This window comes from Cervus elaphus, chromosome 12 (assembly GCF_910594005.1).
Source record: "Cervus elaphus chromosome 12, mCerEla1.1, whole genome shotgun sequence".
In the NCBI taxonomy this organism is placed as follows: Eukaryota; Metazoa; Chordata; class Mammalia; order Artiodactyla; family Cervidae; genus Cervus; species Cervus elaphus.
Window position 1 is genome coordinate 41,585,569 of NC_057826.1, and position 21,803 is coordinate 41,607,371.

Sequence of the window (21,803 nt, forward strand, 5' to 3'; positions counted from 1 at the left end):
ATTCAATCACCTATAAAGAATCACCTCACGACAAAGTTCGGATCGCTCGTTTTGTTTTTGTAAGACTGGGCTTTTTAACTGTGTATGCGCATATATAATATGCTTTAGAACCGTATCCATTCTTCTCTTACCAGAGGCGTGGCTTCGGAGAATGTTAAACTTTTGGTCAAAATTTGAGATTCACATCCCCTTTCTAGTCAGCCTTAAGCCTCCAACTTGGAGAAAAATAAGCATAGCGTTAAGGGCAGCCCTGCCTCCTCCGCTGCAAGGCCCAGGTTGAGAGTTAACACCACGGTGACAGAACTAAGTCTGAGAAATGCAGGGCGCGGGGGACTGGCGGACAAGCTCGCTCCAACTAAGCGTAGACTGAGCACTACTCAGACAGTCCAGCGAAACCGTCCTCCTCAGCCTTCCTCGGCCCTCAGGCGAAGCTCCCACAGGCAAAGATGGAACTGGGGAGGAGCAAATAGTCAAGGGCGCGCGCGCGCAACGTGACGTCAGATACGCGACGCGTCGCAACGCAGTGCAAATTGGGAATCGGGGATGAGCTGGGCTGGCTTCCGTCCGGATAGCGATTCTTCCTCGAGTTGGTGGGAGATGGGCCTTTGGCGAGGAGGCCGGCGTTAGTGAAGTGCGCCGGGCTCCAAGGTGAGTGTGGGGTTGGGTCCTGGCCTTTGATCCTTGGGAATCCGACCGCAGCGAAGCCCCTTACCTTACACCAGCTGCTGATCACCCGGGAGACAAGCTCTGTCCTCGGAGAGGGGTGGGACAGTCGGCTTTTGGAGGAAGGGCCCAACCTCGAGTCTTTCCTGCTGTCCACCTAGGGTTGCCCAGCGAGTTCCGCGTGGGCTCAGGTTTTCCGGGTTCAGAAGGTGGCCTTGACCATTCTTCCATCATCTTGGACAGTCAGACCGACTTTGACCTCCTTCCTCTTGCCTCCGTTCTCGGATTTACTTGCTGTCGAGCTTCATCCCCAGGCCTTAATACAACCTCTGAGTGTTTTTCAGTCCGTCTTCTGATCCAGTCAAACTTGCTTTTAGTGAAGTTCAAATATGCGTTTAAAGAAACTATGAGCGCATCAGATCTAAAACTGTGACTTCCCCAAATAAAAGCTTTTCTTTCCTAAAATGTGCCCTCTCTCCTGGAGTTGTGGGATAAGTTAATTTCACCTCCACTCCACCTTGGAAATTATTAGAACCCTGAGTTTATACATAAAGCTTCAGGTCACACTTCTTGGTTTATTTCTTCTCTCCAGTTCATTTTGTGACCTTGAAACAAGGCCGTTAATCACTAACAAAATATTTACCTGAAGACAGAGGTGTTGAAGAATCTAAGGAATTTAATACTTGTTAAGAGCCCTGAGGGTTTCAACTATAGGGGATGCCGAAATAAAGATTTTACTCTCTCTAAACCTGCAAGCATCCTAATTTTTGTATACTTTCTACTGCAGCCATGATAAATGCCCAGTGGTCTTTGTTAGGGAAGTGTTCCACTTGTAGGCTTTTTCTGTGGCTTTGCTATGTAAGCAGATTTTGCATTTCAACAGATTCTGTTTAAGATTCATTGTTGAATGTCTTCCACGATGAATTTAGATCGTTTCTCATGATTCCAGAATACTGGTCTAATCTGTCTGAAAGGTTTTTGGTAGGTTGTGCTATGTTTCTAACGTTGAAATACGTATTCCATTTCTTGTGACACATTAGGTGCATCTTTTAAATTAGATAGTAAGGACACAACCTGTCACTAATGACATAAATACATACTAATTGCACATAGGTATGCATTGTAGTTTTTGAGAAAACAATGTATGAGAAAAACGAAAATACTTTAAGGATGTCTTTCTAGAATTTAATTTTTTAATATATTTACTTGAACTTTGTCAGTTGTTATGGTCTTTTGTTTATTAGTATGAACATAATAGGAAAGAACCAGGATGGTTTTTGTAAAGTAGAAGAGTCAGTACATCAGATTTTTTTCCATAAAATGTCTGGTATTTTATTATGAACATTATATTTTATTATGAACATGAAAATATTTTTATAGAGATGAAAGGGAAAAGGTGTTCATTAAATATGAGGTGCTAGTAAGTTAAACATTATTGAGTCTTTTTTGTTTTAATCTTGGTTATTGTCCCAGTTGCCTATTGCTACATAACACTTCACTCTAAAACAAAGTAGCTTAAAGCTACAGTTTATTATCTCATGTTTCTTGGGCCAACTGGATTCAGCTGGTTGCTTCCCAATGAAGGTTTCTTGTATTTGTAGTCCAATATCCAGCTAGGATTGGAGTCCTCTGAAAACTCAGCTGGGCAGAACATCCAGGATGGCTCATTCCCATGAATGGCAGTTGATGTTGGCTGAGAGTTCAGCTGAGATGTTGACTAGAGTGCCTGCAATATAGCCTCTTCATGTGTCTTGGACATAGCACAGCATAGAGGCTGAGTTCCAAGAGCAAGTGTTTGAAGGAAGTGGAAGCTTCTTTTAAAGCCTGGACCCAGAAATTGGCACAGCATTACTTCCAACATTCTCTATTCATTAGAGCAGTTAGAGTCCTCTCTCCACCATATAATAAACTTTTGAATAAGTGCTGATAATAACTTGTGGCCATCTTTAGCGTACCATAATTTTGTTGACAAGGTTGTGTTAGACTAATATTTAGATATAATAGTAGATGCAGAGTAAGTTCCACTGCTGATTTTTTTTTTTAGCCGTCTCATGGCACATTTTAATTTTCGGAGCACTTTTTGTAAACATTTTTTCATTTGATACCCCTGAAAACTTTATAGAAGCAGATGGATTATTTCCATTTTGCAGATGAAAAGAAACTGAGCAATGGCACTGGTGGCACTGGAGGATTTAAGGAATTTGCCCAGAGTCATATGATAGTAAGTGGAAATGAAGTTAAGACTTGTAGTGCTTTCATAACACAGAATTTATTAGTAAATGATGAAATGTTATATTAAACTTATTTTGGAATTACATATTTATAACCATACTAATTCAAGTAACACAGTACTCATGTATAGTGAATAAAGTTAGTGCTGAGAGAGCTAAACTCTGTCTCTTTAACACATTACAGTTTAGTCTTTCATAATACTAAATTATCTGAAATGTACCAATAATGATGTGAACCTGCATGTCTTTTTTTAAATTGAAGTATAGTTCATTTATAATGTTTTAGGTGTGCAGTAAGTGATTCAGTCATATACGTATATATATACTTTTTCAGATTCTTTGGCATTACAGGATATTTAAAGATAGAGAGTATCTTTACTGTGTTATACAGTAGGTCCTCATTGTTTATTCATTTTACATATAGTAGTGTGTGTCTGTTAATTCCCAATTTATCCCTCCCTACTCCCTTTCCCCTTTGGTGACCATACGCTTGTTTTCTATGTCTATGAGTCTATTTCTGTTTTGTAAATAAGTTCATCTATATTATTATTTTAGATTCCACATGTAAGTGATATCATATATTTGTCCTGATGTCTTTCTAATGTCATGAAATGAAATTATTATACATTATAATATCAATTTCAAAACAAAAAGCTGTGGGTATAGGAATCCTGGAGGTTTTATTTTAGTTTTTTAATTATAAAATATTAAAAATAAAAATGATTTCTCATAATTTTTGGTAGGTTGGGAATGATATAACTTAAGATGTTGATTTCAGCTGAAAACCAATTGTCATCTTCAGACTGTTTTATTGCTTCTAGTAACATACTTATATCCATTCTTTGTGCTCATGGTTCTCTGTCTTGAGTGTATGTTAGAATTAACCTGAGGAGCTTTATAAAAATTCTTATGTTCCAATCTCACTCAGATTCTAATTGAACTATTTAGGAATGAACTCTGGGCATCAGTATTTTTTTTGAGTTCTGTGGGTGATTCTAATATACAGCTAGGGTTGCAAACCATAGCTTTTTTCCTGGTACTTACTAAGTACAGTTGGGTTCCCAGCTCATCCATTTGGCATCTGCTAAGAAAAATTGAAGAGATAAAGAGAGAGAAGAGATAAGAAATGGAGCAAGGTTACATATGTAGAAAGACACTATTTGTTGTGTAAAACAGTTACCCTTGTCTTTTTTCTAGGAATGATCCTTCTTAATAAAACCAAAAAATGTTTGGCATGGTATGTTAATGCCTATATTAGAGTACGTTGCTTTGTATTACCATTGTGTACTTATCTTTCATCTTAAGAGGTAGAAACTACATTAGGAGGTATATTCTTTGTATTCTCTCTGGCTCCCAGCCCTGCAGTTTATATTCTACATGTTTACCAAATTGAAGCCAGTTTTTAGTTACTCTTCAGAGCTAAGGCTAGTTATTTTACTGTTTTTCTTTATAGCAGTATAAAAACTTTGCAACTTTGGAATTCTCCAAGTTCAAGCCCTTCTGGTATCTTGTTAGCTGTAGAGAAACAAGATCTCATTTCCTTAGTGATTCATTCTCCTGATGTTAGTTACTAGTGTGAATGACGGTTTATGTTTTTAAAACTATTTTAGAAGTTTTAAAATATACATAAAAGTGAAGAGAATAGAATTATTTTAAACTATCCTAGATAACCTGTTATTTCAATGTCAATACTTTGTTATCTCCCAGAACAATAGGGATTATGAAAGTTAATATTAATGCCGTAATAGTTGATTTAATATCTATTTGGTCTTTCTGTAAACTTGATATCTAATTATGAATTTACATCTCTATCAGGGCATCTTTTTTTAGATGTTATTTCTTTTTCATATACTTAACATGTTCACATTTTTTTTTGTAAATCAGTGGTTCTTATATGGGGTTAGTTTTGCCTCCCACCCCCTCATCCCGGACATTTGTCAGTCAGGAAGCATTTTCGGTTGTCACAACTGGAGAAATGTGGATAGTACCGGCATCTAGTGGGTAGAGGCCAGGGATGCTGCTACACCTCCTACAATGTGCAGGGCAGCCCCACAGCAAAGGATTATTCAGCCCAACATGTGAGTAGTGCCCAAGTTGAGAAATGCTGCTGTACACTGGTCAGTTTATATTCTTTTTTTTTGTTAATAGCACTACCATTGTTCCCACTTCTCAGGGTTTGAAAATGTGTGTGTGAATACACTTAAGACGGAGAAGGCAATGGCAACCCACTCCAGTACTCTTGCCTGGAAAATCCCATGGATGGAAGAGCCTGGTGGGTTGCAGTCCATGGGGTCACAAAGAGTCAGACACACTGAGCGACTTCACTTTCACTTTTCATTTTCATGCATTGGAGAAGGAAATGGCAACCCACTCCAGTGTTCTTGCCTGGAGAATCCCAGGGACAGCGGAGCCTGGTGGGCTGCCGTCTATGGGATCGCACAGAGTCGGACACGACTGAAATAACTTAGCAGCAGCAGCAGCAGCATACACTTAAGAGAGAAAATACTGTTTCAGTCAAAGCATGTTTCTACCTTTTTAATGTTCTTTTTTCCATGGCCTGTTCTGTTTCCTTCAAATCTGTCTTACATATCCCCACTTTGACCTGCGCAGAAGTACTATTTTCCTTTCAAGGAAGGTCTGGCTTCTTAGTGTGTGCTGAATTAAATATAGATAATTTTGGGTGGCTTCAAAAGTTCTCCATCATATAACTCTGTCACTTTACCTAATAGAATTTATCATTGCTAGCCAGCAGTTACTAAGGGTTGAATCTAAGGACTACTGAAATAGTTGTTAGAGATCTAGCATGTTAGAGTAATGACTTGTAAAGACGAGTAAGTGTGATCCCTTGATCTAATTGATTATTTCCTAATAATCCCTATTATATTCTTTATTTTTCTCACTACTTTCCTATACTGATTCCTCTCTTTGTGTCTTTGTTTGTGTTGATTTCCTCTCTGCATGCCCTCCTTTCTGACTCTATGCATAGCTAACTCCTATCCTTAGGGCAGGTGGCTGTCTTTCATCACAGCATCATGAGACTGCATGCTTATGAGGTATGAGTAACTTAAAGTGTATTCACACTTGTCATCTGGTCCAAATTCTGTACTGAAGGAATGATACAGATAACAAATAGTATAGGATTTAGGCCAAGAAATAAACTCCAGATCTGGGACCGTCAAGGATGGAAGAGGTGAAACTTAAGTTGTTGTGGTGGTTGTTGTTTTGGCCGCACATTGCGGCATGTGGGATCTTAGTTCCCTGAGGAGGGATCGAACTTGTGTCCCCTGCACTGGAAGTATAGAATCTTATCCACTGGACCTTCAGAGACTTCCCTTAAATTGGTTTTTGAAGGACGAAGGATCAGCACAAAAGAGTACAGTCTGGGCTGGAAGAAGCTCCCTGCTCGCCCCAAGTTACACTGAATTTTTCCCTCCTTTTTACTTCCTAGTGAATGGAGTTAATGTATTTGTGCAATTATACACACACACACACACACATACATACACACATATATATATAAATGTATATTGTAGGAATTATTTCTTGGCTTATTATTTAGTGAGCGTTAGTTTGGTCTTGGTAACTAGACCAAGATGTCTTTGACCGGAAGCCCTGTGGTATTCTCTGCCCCCCTAGGGCAGTTACTCAAAGTAGCCAGTCTCTGTTGCAGGCTTGCAGCTTGTACTAGAATATAAATGAGTACACTGCTTTCCTCCTAAAGAAAGTCTTGCTACTATGAAAAATTCAGTGTGTTTAATTGGTTTACATTCTGTTATAAGCTTATTTTATCACAGACTGGTAACCAGCAATTCCTCAACCAGCACTGGTCTGTAGCCCACACTTGGAGTATAGCATTGCTCTGTAGGACTTCTTCACTTTTTCAGTTGTAACCTATAGTAAGAAATAAATACATTTCATGTTTCTACCCAGTGCTCTATAGGTGCATACACAGGTACGCATAGCCTAAGCTAAAATTTCATGAAACAATTCTTAACCTTACTATGTGTGACATGCTCTGATATTTTCTCTTTAGGATTTAGAGTTTGTTTGTTTTTTAATGATGATTGTGACCTTCTAAATTGATTTTTTAAAACACTGTGCTTGTCACTGGACACGCAGTAAATACTCAGAAAATACTATAAGTTTTGTTGTTTTTTAGCAGTGATTTAATTCTTGAAAGAGTTCAGCCCTCAAGTATTGCTTTGAAACAGATTATTTCATCAGTACTCACTTGTCTGGGCATTTTAATTGGAAGGGTGTTGAATGGATTATATGAAATTTAAGACAGTCAGATGATGTCGTGAATACTGTTGCTGTCTGAAGGCCAGAGATGGGGGAAGATGAGATGATGGATGGCCAATGAAGACAAACTTTGCTTTCCTTTCAGTCTTGCCAGCAACCTTGGCAGTAACTGGTGTGAAGCCGTGGTTCAGGTATCTTGACCAGTCTGCATGACCAGAAACCTCAGTAGTTACTTTTTTTATTTTTTAGTCTTTACTCTGTGGTTTAAGTCATCTAATCTCTAATTCTCTTTGGAAGGATCAGAAAGATGTCAAAAGGAAAGAGGGGGGTATATATGCCTTCCATTTTCTCCCTATTATCAACTCATTTTCAGTACTGCCTGGATTTCATTTTTGGAGCATTGCTGTTTGATTAAGCTGGAGTCCTTAATCTTTGTCAGGTTTACACCTCTTAAGCATTTTTTTTTGTTTTAGAAGACCTTTTTTCTTACACATATTTATTTCATTTTTTTTGAAGTGTACATAGTTTTCTTGGGTTATATGTTGTATTTAGTTCTAGAGCTAAACAAGCAGATTTTAAAATTACTTGAGTTCTGTAGTTATTGAACATTCATTCCTATTGTAAGTATCAGTGGGTTTGTTTTTACTATTGCAGCCAAAGTAAGAAATTGTAAATCCATTCAGTTATTCTGGCCTTGAGTTATTTTATGTCATTCTGTTTTGAAATTTCTTTAATGGCAAAATGCAGCAGAATGACTTATCAAAAATAAAATTCATTAAAGTTTACATGCATTTAAGTTGGATTTGTATTCTTCTTTGCTTTCTCATTCAATTAGGGAAAAATACCCTTTACCTTGTGGTTTGACTTCTCCTGAAGTATATGTGATTGTAGAGGCTGAAATAGAAATTAAGGCAATGCTGGACGTGTTTTTAACACTAGGCAAGTATTTGACAGTATAACTTATAACTTAATGAATGAAAATGGAAACAGTTGTGATCCTCTGACATCATCAGAGAAAGTTGTTCTCTATCTCAGCTGTTCTCAAAAATCAAATAAGGACAGAAAAGATAACTTAAAAAAAGCACAACCTTTCTCCTAGAAATCCTCATTAAAAACTTTGATGACATCACAATCTTATCCCTGTACTTTGCCTCTGTGTGTCTAATCAGTTGTCAAGTTCTGTCAAGAATATGTCTCAGTCAAAGAGACACCTTTTTGGTGTCTCTGATGTTTATCTGCCTCCTCCGTCCCATCTCTGCTGCCCTAGTTCTGACCTTCATCATCTTTCCTTAGGATCATTACAATGGGTAACTAATGTCTTCCTTATCACTAGTCTTTTAAAGGCTAACCTTGGACTGTTTGGATCATGTAACTGTTCTTAGATCCTGCTTATGTCTCTCTTACCTTTAGAAAAAAAGTAAATGCTTTAATGTGACATTCACAGCCTTCCATTTATCTGTTTCTAGACTATTTTTCAAGCCTTCACTGACTAGCAAATCCTTGTTCATTCTGTATACTGTCTAGTTCCCAAAGATGTTCTTCACTTTTTTGACTTTTTCCTCATACTCTTTCTCATCTCTATCAAAAAGCCTTCTCTGCTTGATGTCTCCTAAGATCCCTCTGGTTATACTTGATCTTCTTAATTTTTTTAATTGTACATTATTTATACTTTATAGTTTGATACTTATGGTTACATGTTGTATTAACGCTGCCTACAACTTTCTCTTTCACATTAGTTTTTAAACTTTGTGAGGAAATGGATCGCATATAATTTTTGAGTTCCTGGGAGCAGTGTCTTCTGTGGTAGAATATCTGTGAATGTTTGAATTGAATTTAACTTTGAAATAGCTAGTGGTTTATTATTTTAAGTTGCCTAGGTAGCATATATAGTTTTTATATTCTTTGTCTTTCAAAGATCCAAGCTTTTAAGGTAATCATGAGAAACAGATTTGACTGAGACATATTCTCGACCTTCAACTTAGAAGGTTCAAATAAATAGCTCTCTTTCCCAACCAAGAAACTTGATTGTCAGGAATTGACAAAATAGACTACCTGACTTTTTGAATGTGTGTTCTGTGACTAGACCACTAATCCTTATGACCCAGAAATAGGACAGAGTTGGAAGAACAGATACTATCAGACTGGTGCCAAGTTACTCTGTCTGTGGCATTAAGCCTTATCTTAGGACACTTAGTGTTGCCAGTGAAAAATCATTGGGCTTTTTGGAAATTATATTTCAAGAGTTAGCCTGTATTCAGGGGAGCAAATGTTTCTTATGATTGAGGAAGCTTAAAATCCTAGCTGAGCTAGGTGGGGGCAGAAATGTCAGGATAAGTTCTGTTACCCTCAACTTTCTGTCCCCTCCTGTGCTTAGTTGCTCAGTCGTGTCCAACTCTTTGCGACTTTCTATGGACTGTCCCCCGCCAGGCTGCTCTGTCCATGGGGATTCTCCAGGCAGGAATACTAGAGTGGGTTGCCATGCCCTCCTCCAGGGGATCTTCCCAATCCAGGGATCAAATCCAGGTCTCCTGTATTGCAGGCAGATTCTTTACCATCTGAGCCACCAGGGAAGCCCAAGAGTACTGGAGTGGGTAGCCTATCCCTTCTCCAGGGGGTCTTCCTGATGCAGGAATTGAACCGGAGTCTCCTACATTGCAGGCGATTCTTTACCAGCTGAGCTACCAGGGAAGCCCCTTCTGTCCTCTAGTCCTCCTGAACAGTCCAAGTGTCAGCATTCCTTGCCCTCTGTCACCTTCTGTTGTAGCATCACTAAGGCCTCATTTTTCCTTAAGCACCTTCCTGGAAACTTAGTTTCTTGGCGTTAGTGTGCTTTCCTTTAATCAAAAGTACTATTCCTCAACCATTGCTTATGTTTCAGAAGAAATTATGTTTCTGAAGCACTACTGTGTCCCATCATTTTCCTTTTCATTGACAGTTTTAAAAAGTCATCTGCTAGTCTGCTTTCACTTCTTTATTCCTTAACATCGTGCTCTTGCTCCCACTCACAACACCGTGCGGAAGCTGTGTCCAGTGATGTTACATATCAGACTCTATTCCAAATCTGTCTTATTTTTGTAATGAGTACTTACAAACATAAGTTTTACATTTGCTTCTTTAGCCCATAACTTCCTCACTTAGCTCTGTCTAGGTATTCCTTTCATATTTTAATACAGCTGGATGTTTTATTCATATTTGCATTGTTAATAGAATATTAATATAATTTCTTTCTTTACAATTTATAAATATGTTAAGTAAATTACATGTCATTTTATATGTTATAAAAGCCTGATAATAAAATAATCATCTGTACCAACTATTAGGGGCTTCCCAGGTGGCGCTAGTTGTAGAAGAACCAACCTGCCAGTTCAGGAGACATAAAAGACTCAGGTTCTATCCCTGGATTGGGAGGATCCCCTGGAGGAGGGCATAGCAACCCACTTCAGCATCCTTGCCTGGAGAATCTCATGGACAGAGGAGGCTGGTGGCTCATAGTCCATGAGGTCGCAAAGAGTCGGACTCGACTGAAGTGACTGAGCACAGCACACCAACTATTAGATGTAAAATGAGCTACAGGATGTATTATATAACACAGGGGAATACAGCCAATATTTTATAGTAACTATAAATGGAATATAACCTTTAAAAATTGTGAATCACTGTATTGTACACCTGTAGTATATAATATTGTAAATCAATTGTACTTAAATAAATGCATAAGTAAAATGATCATCTGTGAGCATCTGTGAATGTACCACCCAACTTGAGAAATAAAACCTTACTTTACTGATAACCCTGAAGCTCTGTGTGTGTATTATAGTCTCTACATTTCCAGAAATAGAATTTTATGTTTATTGTTCCTACCTTTATTTATAGGTTTATCTGATTTTTATCCTTAAGCAATGTATTGCTAGTTGTTTTAAAACTTCATACAACTGTAGGAGAAGGCGAGGGTGGGATGTTCTGAGAGAATAGCATTGAAACAAGTATACTATCAAGGGTGAAACAGATCACCAGCCCAGGTTGGATGCATGAGACAAGTGCTCAGGGCTGGTGCACTGGGAAGACCCAGAGGGATGGGATGGGGAGGGAGGTGGGAGGGGGGTTCAGGATGGGGAACACATGTAAATCCATGGCTGATTCATGTCAATGTATGGCAAAAACCACCACAATATTGTAAAGTAATTAGCCTCCAACTAATAAATGGAAAAAAAAAGGAACACTTGATTAAAAAAAAAAACTTCATACAAAAGGTGTCATGTTGTATGTATTCATGATTTTTCACTCAGCTTTAGGGGGATAAGCAGAGATTGAGGAGGTGTTAGTGGGTTAGGGAATGTTCTCCAGTTAAACTGTTTATCCTGGGAGGTCAGGGGCCATGTCTTATATATCCTTTGTGAATTTAACATGTAGCATTATGTTTTTTATGAGGTAAGACACTCAATGTTATCTGGAAATCCAAGGGATCCCTATCATATTCTTTATTGGATACTCTTTGCTGTTTTGGTGATGCATTGTTGATGAGTTAGATACCTAAGGAGAAGGATGTATTTAATGGTGATTAATCCATCTGGGAGTTATAGTGTGGTTCAGAGCTTTTTCTTCCCTATCACTGATAGGTTTAGACATAGAATTCACAGTGGGGGGAGGGGAGCAGAGTAGAAAATGTTTATGTATGAGATCTTTGTTTCTAAATGCATAGGTCTGAGACTACTAATTCAAGTGCTTGATTAAATCTGTGTTTGTAGATGCATAGAGATGGTATAGGTGGAAAAAAAATAAAAAATTATAACGATAATGGCTTGTAGAGAAAAAATAGCTAGGTTTGGTGAATAAGAGTGGATTAGTGGCACAGGGTTGGAAGGGATGAGTATTAAGAAATGAGAAAGCATTATTATTTAATATAAAATGTGACTAGAATTAAAGCAAATTGGGGTACTTTTGGAGTTTCACATAGGTGAGCAGAACCCTTTTCCCCCCTTAAGTTGTACCTTACTCAGCATCATAGGAGTCGGTGTTCATTGATGTCCATTCATCTAATACTAGTAAACTGATAGAATGAAGAGCATTAAGATTGTGGAAATAAGTGATAGGAAAAAAGTTACCTCTTTTTTAATTGAAGTATAAACTGATCTACAGTTGTTGTGCCGATCTCTGCCGTACAGCCAAGTGACTCAGTTATACAGATATACTTTATACATTCTTTTTACATATTTTTCCATTATGGTTTATCACAGAATGTTGAATTTAGTTCCCTGTGCTATGCATTAGGACCTTGTTGTTTACCTATCAAAATGTAATACTTCGCACCCACCAACTCCAAACTCCTAGTCCAGCCCTCTCCCCCGACCCTCTCTACTGTGCCTTCCCCCCAACAAACGCAAGTCTGTTCTTTATGTCTGTGAGTCTGTTTCTGTCTTTTAGATAGGTTCCATTGTGCCATGTTTTAGATTCCACATATAAGTGATAGAATATGATATTTGTCTTTCTCTTTCTGACTGACTTCACTTAGTATAATAATCTCTAGTTGCATTCATGTTGCTACAAATGGCATTGTTTCATTCTTTTAATAGCTGAGTAGTATTCCATTGTATATATGTACTATATCTTCTTCATCCATTCATCTGTCGATGGATTTAGGATTATTTGTGTTCACTTTGTTTCAGGAAAGAACTCCTTTTAATGAAGTACACCATTCACTGCTGAAGTGGAAGAGTAGAGATTATTCATCATGCCTGCCGTGGCTTCAGTTCCTAAAGAACTCTACCTCAGTTCTTCACTAAAAGACCTCAATAAGAAGACAGAAGTTAAACCAGAGAAAATAAGCACTAAGAAGTATGTATACTTTGCTAGTTTGAGTCATATTTATGTATCATCCGCTATTATGAAGTGTTTGGTAAGCCAAAATGGTGTAAAGAAAGGAAACAATTACCTTTTTTCATGAAAGCAAAAATCCCCTTTGAATTTCTTTCTGTTCCTGAAAAAGAGGTATTGAATTAGGTCTTCTGTAAAAGCAAAGTGATATAAAATAACCTTATGAAACGTGGGGGATAGCTATTAACTTTTAATTCATTTCCATTTTATTAAATGAGTTAGAGAAGTTCTTAATTTTATCTTGGCAAAATATATACATATTCTGCTAATATGCATATTATCTGTTCTCTGGACAAATATATCACATCATAAGTTTAAGAGGTAAAGTCTGCAAGGATTCTGTAAACCTCATTCAGCCACAGTTAATGTCTTTGCAACAGTATAAACGTATTTAATTGAAGATCATTTTTATTCTTATATATCTCACATATAAAATATGGTTCTAGCATAGTCTTTCTTTGATTAAAAAAGAAGAAATATGTATTTTTTTATGCAGTATTCAGCACAGTATTTGTGCCAATTTGACATGAACTTTTAACATAATGATATATTTTTTGTGTTTCTGTTTTTGAGAACATGTGATCTATGTTGAAGTCAACTCTATGTTGTAGTAGAGGCTAGAGATGATACCTTCCTGAATTTGCCCTGAGATAAAACATAGTAGAGATGGAGAAGTCTGGGTATTTTGATGTTTACTGGAAGTTATTTAGCTTAAAATGGGGTATCACTAAAATTGTAACTTATTGATAGTTTTATCTCTGGTAAAGGACAGGAGGCAGTAGAGGAACTTTTCTTCTGAATTTATTTTGACCAACAAAGGAGACAATTTGGACATATGTAACTATGTTATTACGGAGTTGAGAGAGTTTCAGAAAGAAAGGTGGGTCTTGGCAGCCTTACACCCTACACTTGAGGCAGTCAGATTTTAGAAATTGGGGGAAGACATGTGTTCTGTGACTGGAGATAAATATAAGGCTCTAAAAAATAATATATATGATTCTAAATGAACCTGTGAAGAGGCATCTTAAACCTGTGATTGCACTGGGACATCTTTATAAGTCATTTTCTAGAGGAAATAAACAAGATAGGAAGAAAATACCAATAAAACATGGATGAAGACAGAATAGTAAGAATTTTAAAGAAGGTCAGGAAAGAAAATTCTAGAATGAACTGATACTTTAAAGATTACTAAAGATAATATGGGCTTTCAAAAAGATTTTTGGGTGGGGAAGGGGTAGGAAGAATGAGAGAGTGACTGGCCTACTTCTTGAGCCAAGTTGGTGTTGATGGGGTGATAGAGAAAGTAGCTCTGTTAAACTCGCTTGGAATGATTTTCAAATAGGAAATAGTGGGAAGGATAAAACCACCTTGAAGCTTTCTTGGAGAGCTTCATCTAATCTTAAAATAGATAAATCATTTTTAGCAATGTCTGCTTTAGCTCTAGGAAGACCCTGACCCCATAGGAAGTGGTATCTTGGAAAAACTTCCTAAATGTACCGCCACAACTCATATTCTTACAATGTCATAGTACCAGTCTAGCAGATGCTAGAATCCTTTTAGGATTTGTGGCTGGTTCATTGGACTCACAGAGGCATTGCAGCCATCTCAGCTGGATCTGGTACGTATGGGCTCATGAGATTTACATGCATCATAGTGAAAAGAAATTTGGAAAAACCTAAAGGCTATTGTACCCACTCCTAAACTCAGAGAATCTCCTTACTAAGCTTTGATGTGATTTACCTCTGTTCTAGGACTTCAGTGCTGTCCTTGAGAGGGCATACACACTGACCGAGATGATTCTTGTGTAGGACTACCTCCGGTCTTAAAGACTGCTTCGGCCCCTGTCCCTCTCTGTGGTGTTCTAATTCCTTCACCTGACCAACTTCATCATTAATCCATGTCTCAGTCTTAGAGCATAGTTTGAAAAATATAGAAAACAGGATGCACTGCTTTGTAGAGATAAATTATTGATAAAGCATATTGTGTATAAGCATTGGTACTATAACTTGATTGGTGAAACTTTAGTCGTAAGTGAATGAATTCCTCTTGTAGAAATGTTTGTTTTATTAATTTGCTTTCTGAGGGCTGTTAAATCAGGAAAATGTCCTTAGAATGAATGCCATAGAATCCTCAAATTATTTTATTGGAGTGGAGTTTTAAGATGACATGTTTTTAGACTTTAAATCTCTTTTCCTTTTAGGCCCAGTGAATCATTCAGCTATTGTATAGAAGACTCTAAAAGATTAAACTCATGTCCCCTTTCCTGGTTCTAGTTTCTTGGGTGGGGAGAAATTTACATCATGGTTAATTAGAAAAGATTAAGGAGAATTGAATAGTATTTAACTTTAAAATACTAACTATTTTATCTCCGCTACTTCAGTATGAGTAGTGTACAGCTCTGTTCTTTAATTGTAGAGTATGACTATTATATGGATGCTGGAGGACTATTTGCCTCAGGATTACCTTTTGTAGTAAATCTTTTAAAACTAGTCTTAGATGCATTTTGAACAGTTTGGTGACATACAAACAATTTAGGAAATGTAAGTATTTAATTGTAGCATAAGGGAGATTTTCCTGTTGTATCCAAACTTATATCTAACTTTGTATCAATTCTGAAGTTGTGCAGTCTAAATTATGAAATGTATTGAGATTCTCTGTAGACTTTATACATGACTTTTTCCTCCCAGATGTCAAGTGTTTTAATTATTTTTTTCTCTAATTTTAAGTTATGTACAGAGTGCCCTGAAGATCTTCAAGACTGCAGAAGAAAGCAGATTAGATCGTGATGAGGAAAGGGCCTATGTGCTGTATATGAAATATGTGACTGTTTATAATCTTATTAAAAAAAGGCCTGATTTCAAGCAACAGCAGGTACCCTTTATTTCTAAGCTTTTATTTGCTAAGTTATTTTTACACGGTGGAGCTGTTGATCTCTAAAATTTTTAACTAACCCTGAAATTTAGCAGCAAATGCAAATTCTTCTGCAAGCAGAAAAAGCTAACTAAAGATTTACTTTAATTGTTTGCAAACTTATATGTGTGTGTGTGTGTGTGTGTGTGTATGTACATACTCACACTGTATATACATACTTCATTTGCTTTGGATTAGTACAAGTTTATAGCAACATACAGACTCATAGTTAGTTTTCTGTTGTAATTATTGCCAGGTCAAATGGAAGGATTCAGTTTATTCATGCATTAAATAAGAAAAATATGACTGTAATTGTACTTTCTCAAGAGTCAGGGTTTAGTCACTTGTTTTTATGTGATAGCTCTTACATTTAATTGACATCATAGCCATATTAAAGATCTCAGCTTGCAAAATTAATGTTGACCACTTCCATTTTTATATATTTATTTATTATTTTCAATCCTTTGAGCCAGGTGCCTTTCTTTTAATTTGCTGAAGCACCAGGAGGGATTGTGGGAGAGGTGTTAGTGGGTAAAGAGGATTTTTGCCTGGGATAAGTGTTGCTGGAGAAGGTGGTTGTGTTTTTATCACACCAGAAACAAACAAAAGAAGAAAATAGAAACTGGGTTAAAGAAATGGGAAGAATATTGTGTTGGTTCTTTTTGTGTGTGTGTGTGTGTGTGTGTTCATGGTTCTACCTTTACCTAGGAATGATCTTGCTACTAGAGAATAGTAGCAAAATCCTATTTATAGATTTCTTATCTGGTAGACAAGCCATTCTTGAATTAATATTGTGATTTTTTTTTTCTTTCTTTTTTATTTTCAATATTGTGATTTTTTACTTTGATTCACTTGTGGCAGAATTAGCTTGTCTCATTTAAATTGACTTACAGAAGCATAAAAAGAAAAGTTCTCTTACTCTTCAAAGTAACCTCTTTTTTTTGTCCACAGTAGTGGGACTGATAATTTCTTTTGGTTGTGGGTTATGGGATAATTTTACTATTTTCTTTAATGGTGACAAATGATTGCTGGTGTTTCTTCTTACCAGCAAAATTATGTTAGTAATCTTTACAGGGTTTTAGATCTAGCTTTGGAAAGGTAGCCCCCTGCATTTGCAGGTTCACCTTCCTGTCTACAGGTGGGTGGAATGGTCCTGCCCTTGGGCCATTCTTGGACATAATTACCTTCAGATAAAGATGGAACCCTATCTTGCACCCTCTTTGATCCTATCTTGCACCCTCTTTGATGGTTTTTTACCATATCTGTTAAAAAGATACTGCTTAGAACCAGTATACAATTCATGTATTTAATACTTCCTGTCATCCCTGATGTTTTTCCTAACTCCACTGGAAGATTTCTGAAAATAACAATGATGTAGTGGACATTTTACTCAGAGGGTCTTTGAGTCATGTTGTTTCTGCTCAACGTAAAACTAAAGAAAAGCTACTCTGCTATATACATATGTATGAGTTATGAAGGACTACCACAACTAAAAGCTTTGCAGAAGCTGGATAAATAATAAAAAGAACCCAGTGCTGGAAGACCCTGGTGGCATCACAGAAACATCACAGGCTGGGTAGAACATGCCTGGGTTGGGATTGCACCCTCTCACTTTGGGCTCCTGAGCAAGTTCCTTCATCTTTGCTGAGCACCCCCAGCTCCTGTAGAGAGGAACCTCCTTGGTGGGTTGTGGCAAGAATCAGAGATAAGTCTTGTATTATTATTTCAGTCATACTGTAAGTATTCTCTAAATATGGGTGGGTGATTGAATGAATGGTGGCAGTTATTCTTATTACTATTGTAAACATGTTTTATGCATTAAAACATAAATCTGAATTCTGTCAGAAATATAAAAAAGATACTGCTTAAAAAGAAATGTAAAAGTATGTACTAAAGTAAATATTATTGAAAGATTTGAAGATTTGGAGAGCTTCGGTAGTTTTGGTGTCTGCTTTTTTGTCTTTTGTGGTAGAGCCAACTTTTTTATGTACTTACTTAACTTTTGCTTTATTTTTCTAACTTAGTGGTTACTTTTTTTTTCTTTGACAAGATTGGGAATGGTTATGTATTTACTTTTTTTTTTTTTTAAAGCTTGAAGAGGTTGGAGTAAATTTTAATCAGTGAGAAATTTTTCCATTTCCACAGAGTATCTATTGCATTTCTGAAGAGGGTATCCATTAATAGTTGAAAGTGGCAGGACTTGTTCAGTTAGGAAGCTCCCTCCAAAGGCTCAAGTAACCCAAGCTTTTACTTCATATGCTGCAGATGTTCAGTTCTTGGTTTTCTGTAAACGGATTGTTTTTTTCCATTTGCTCTGTCTGGGGTACCACATCTGCTTCAGTCTTAGAACTGTTTTTTGTTTTATTTAGCTTAGCTTCTCTGGTGCAGTTTAAGTATGGGAAGTATTAATTTTAGTAACTACATATTTTCTGGTTTTCATCCTTTAAATCCAGAAGGGACAGAATGCAATGTGACTAGCCTTCTTCAGAAGCTTACATTTTTCACTGGTTTTACACAAAGATTTAGAGAAAACTTGTTAATTTAGCAAGTTCACTAGTAGAAAACATGTTTATTATTTACTCATTGAAAAATATCAGTTTATGAACAATTTTTTAGGGTTATCTGAAAAAGAGGGAAGGCAGATATACTGAAAATAGTATAGCAAAGTCTAGATGCAGTTAGAATATTTTTATTCCTTTTAAATTTTTTAAAAATCTCCATGGTGATCTTGATAATTAATCCTAAATATCATTATTATTATTTTTAATCCTAAATATTATTATTGTAAACCATTTTGTTCGGGAATCATAAGAATTGCTTGAATTTGTGTGTTCAGGACTAGGTAAACCTAAGAGGCAAATGCTTTTAGTTGTATAAGTATTGGACTTTTTTTTTTATTATTCTGCTAATTATCAATGCTATTGAAAATTGGAAAAATGTTATACTTACTTGAGCTGTGTTCCTTTAAGAGCACAGAGAGAGATAATTATTGACAAGAAACCTCATTGATAATAGAGGAATGTCTTCTGGGAGTTTGTAACAGCCTTGCCCAAACATAATTTTTTCAGCATTTCAACAGTGTTAAGTCAGGCTTTTAAATGAGTTCATACCAAAAAATTAATAAAGCAAATCATAGTGTTTTTTTGGTTTTACTTTGTATTTTGTTTTTATCAGAGAAATGTTACAATAATGATTATATTTTGTTTTCTCTTAAAGTAATACATCAATAGTCAGAACATTGTGATAATGGAAGTAATTCCACTTCCCTTCCACTACAATTTTTAGTTGATATAATATTGAGTAAACTATACTTTCATTAAAATTACATAGTGAATGCCCTTTTATTTATTTAATCTAGAAGAATAAAATCAACTAAAATACAATCTACTTTTAGACTAGATAGACATATGATACTTGTTATCAACAAGTTTATCCTACTAGCTCTTCTATAACTTTTGAGTACAATATCATTTGTGGTGAATTGTGCTACTAGGCTCTGTTTGCAAAGTCATAGTGATAAGCTGTGGTAAATTAGGTCCATTACTTAGTTAGCTGAGTCTCACTATACTACTGTCATGTCAAACCAACCATGATTTGAAAATATCTCTAATTGCAAGATCCAGTGAACGTCCCCTTAGGGAAGGGATTTTTTTTTAAACTTCATTATGCTTGTTAATAATTTATGTACTAAACCTGTGTGTGTGTGTGTGTGTGTGTGTGTTTTAACGTAGATATGTAGATTATATTATTGATGATTTATTTCCTGACATTTGATTTTTCATTATGGTTTTTCCTCAAGTGTAAAACTTGTTTTATGTCTAAAGTAATTTACCTCCAGTTGGGAGGTAGGTAGGTATAAAATATAGGTAGAAGGAAACATCTCAGTTTAAAACAAGGAAAACCCTATGCTATAGATTGGTATAGAATTTGCTTTACTGCTTCTGAGACTAAAAAAACTAGGTAACATATTTACAGTAGGAAAATACATATTGCTTCTAAAATATGTAGTTTGCTTTTTGGCACTTATTCATAAGCAATGAGAATAGTATTTACATTCCTTAAAGGTGTGTTACAAATTACTGGATTTTCCTTTAAGCATACTAATGATATGAAGAAATATTGAAACAACTGGAGAAGTCATGCACTAATGTAGGTTTAAAGTTTTAAAAAGGATTTTAGTCAGTCATAATATTTTTATCTAAACTTTTGTTTATATGCACAGCATGATTTTGTGTTTTTAGCATTAGTGCTGTGTACAGAAGCTAGTACTAACAGTATGAAGTTGTTTTCATATAATTTTAGGACTACTTTCATTCTATACTTGGACCTGCAAACATCAAAAAAGCTATTGAAGAAGCTGAAAGACTCTCTGAAAGCCTTAAACTCAGGTATGGACACTGTTATGAAATCTTTAGAAGAATGTATAGAAGATAAAAATAATGTTTAGAATTTGTTCATTTATATATGACCATGCATATAAATTCCAGTTCCTGGGGAAAAAGTCTTACTCATGTGTTACCATTAATATTCTTTACTGAAAATTTTAAATGTTTAGACTGATATATTGTTAAGATAAGCATTGGTGTATTAGATTATAACTCAAGTCCAATTTTTTCTAAGTTTCTGACAGGATTCTTAAGAAACACATAATTTTCTCATATGCTTCATGTCACAATGACATGTTGTAACACCATATGTTTCAGTTTTTAGTCATTAGTCACTCTTTAAATAACAAAATTAAAAGGGAACTATTTTTAATTCACTGTTTTTTCTCAGTGGATTTTTCAATACTTAGATCAATTAATAGGACCAACCTATTATAGTTAGACAGGTTTTCCCCTGCTATCTGAAAGTAAAGTGTTGTGTGAAAACATATCTAAGCTGAAATGGCAGAGGATGAAGAAGTAATACCTCAGGAGACGCCTTGTTACCAGATGCGCAGAACAAGTCATGGAGGCACAGCACGGATGCTCAGACACAGTGCAGGGCTGTAACAGTTTGGTGCTGAGATGCTCCTGCAGTTTGGAGCTTGGCAGTGCCAACTCTGCCCCGGGTGTACACTGCTTCTCTGACAGCTTGCTGAAAACAACTGCTAAATACTTGTTTTTCATTTTTCACCTTTTTTCTATAAGTGAAAATCATCTTCAGATTTGTTTCAGTTAGTAAAAACAGGTACTCATGTAAGTCTTTTGTAAAAGTGAAGTGGCATAAAGAAAACTTCGGAAAAGCAGGGATACTTGTATACATCATAGCCTTTACTGAGACATTATCTTTTCCAGCTAATGTGTTCCCTTGGTCCTTTCCGGAATTGCTCATCTTGGGGCTGAAATATGTTAAGGTGGATGAAATCATTTAGAATCACTATTCCCTTTCTCCTTTAGCCAGTTAATCAAACTAAGTAGAATTAGAGTTTCTTCTAATTTTGGGATTACCCATTATTGTTTACTCTTGGATTGCTTAAATTTCCCTAATCATACTATCAATAGCAATAATCATGTTCTTTATTCCTCTATCTTGGGGGCTTTAGGTTCTTTCACTTATTTATTGTATGTACTTTTGTATTTTGAGGTATTTTATAATAAGGCTTTATAGTTAGTTTTAGGATTTTAGGACTGTAAATCCTTTGAAAAGGAAATTGCAGCATATTTGAATCTTCAAGAATTGAAATTAGTGAGAGGGAAAGAGCAAAAAGAATATTAAAGAACTTCAACTTGAGAGCATAGAGTATCTTTTCAAGCTTTTAGAGCAATTTGAAATAAATCTACAGAGGGCAAATTTGTGATTTGTAACAGAGCACTGGCAGAGTTGAATTTCAGTTGAAAGAATACAGCCATAAAATAATCTCAAGGTGGGGAACTGGATATGTTTTACTTCCCACCATTATGC

At 36.1% G+C, this 21,803-nt stretch overlaps 1 protein-coding gene across 3 annotated transcripts in view; it reads left to right on the top strand.

Annotated features, from left to right (window-relative positions):
* Positions 1-238: 238 nt before the first annotated feature.
* USP8 (ubiquitin specific peptidase 8) overlaps positions 239-21,803 on the top strand; it is a 47,913-nt gene continuing 26,348 nt past the window's right edge. For 2 of the 3 annotated variants that reach the window (XM_043920966.1, XM_043920968.1), the window contains exons 1-4: positions 239-648; positions 12,800-12,968; positions 15,734-15,878; positions 20,220-20,305. In XM_043920966.1, coding sequence (XP_043776901.1) covers positions 12,865-12,968; positions 15,734-15,878; positions 20,220-20,305 — 335 coding nt within the window. In that variant the 5' untranslated portion in view covers positions 239-648; positions 12,800-12,864. Of the gene's footprint in view, positions 649-2,813; positions 2,885-12,799; positions 12,969-15,733; positions 15,879-20,219; positions 20,306-21,803 lie in introns of all 3 variants that reach the window. The other variant, XM_043920967.1, reaches the window with a different exon arrangement.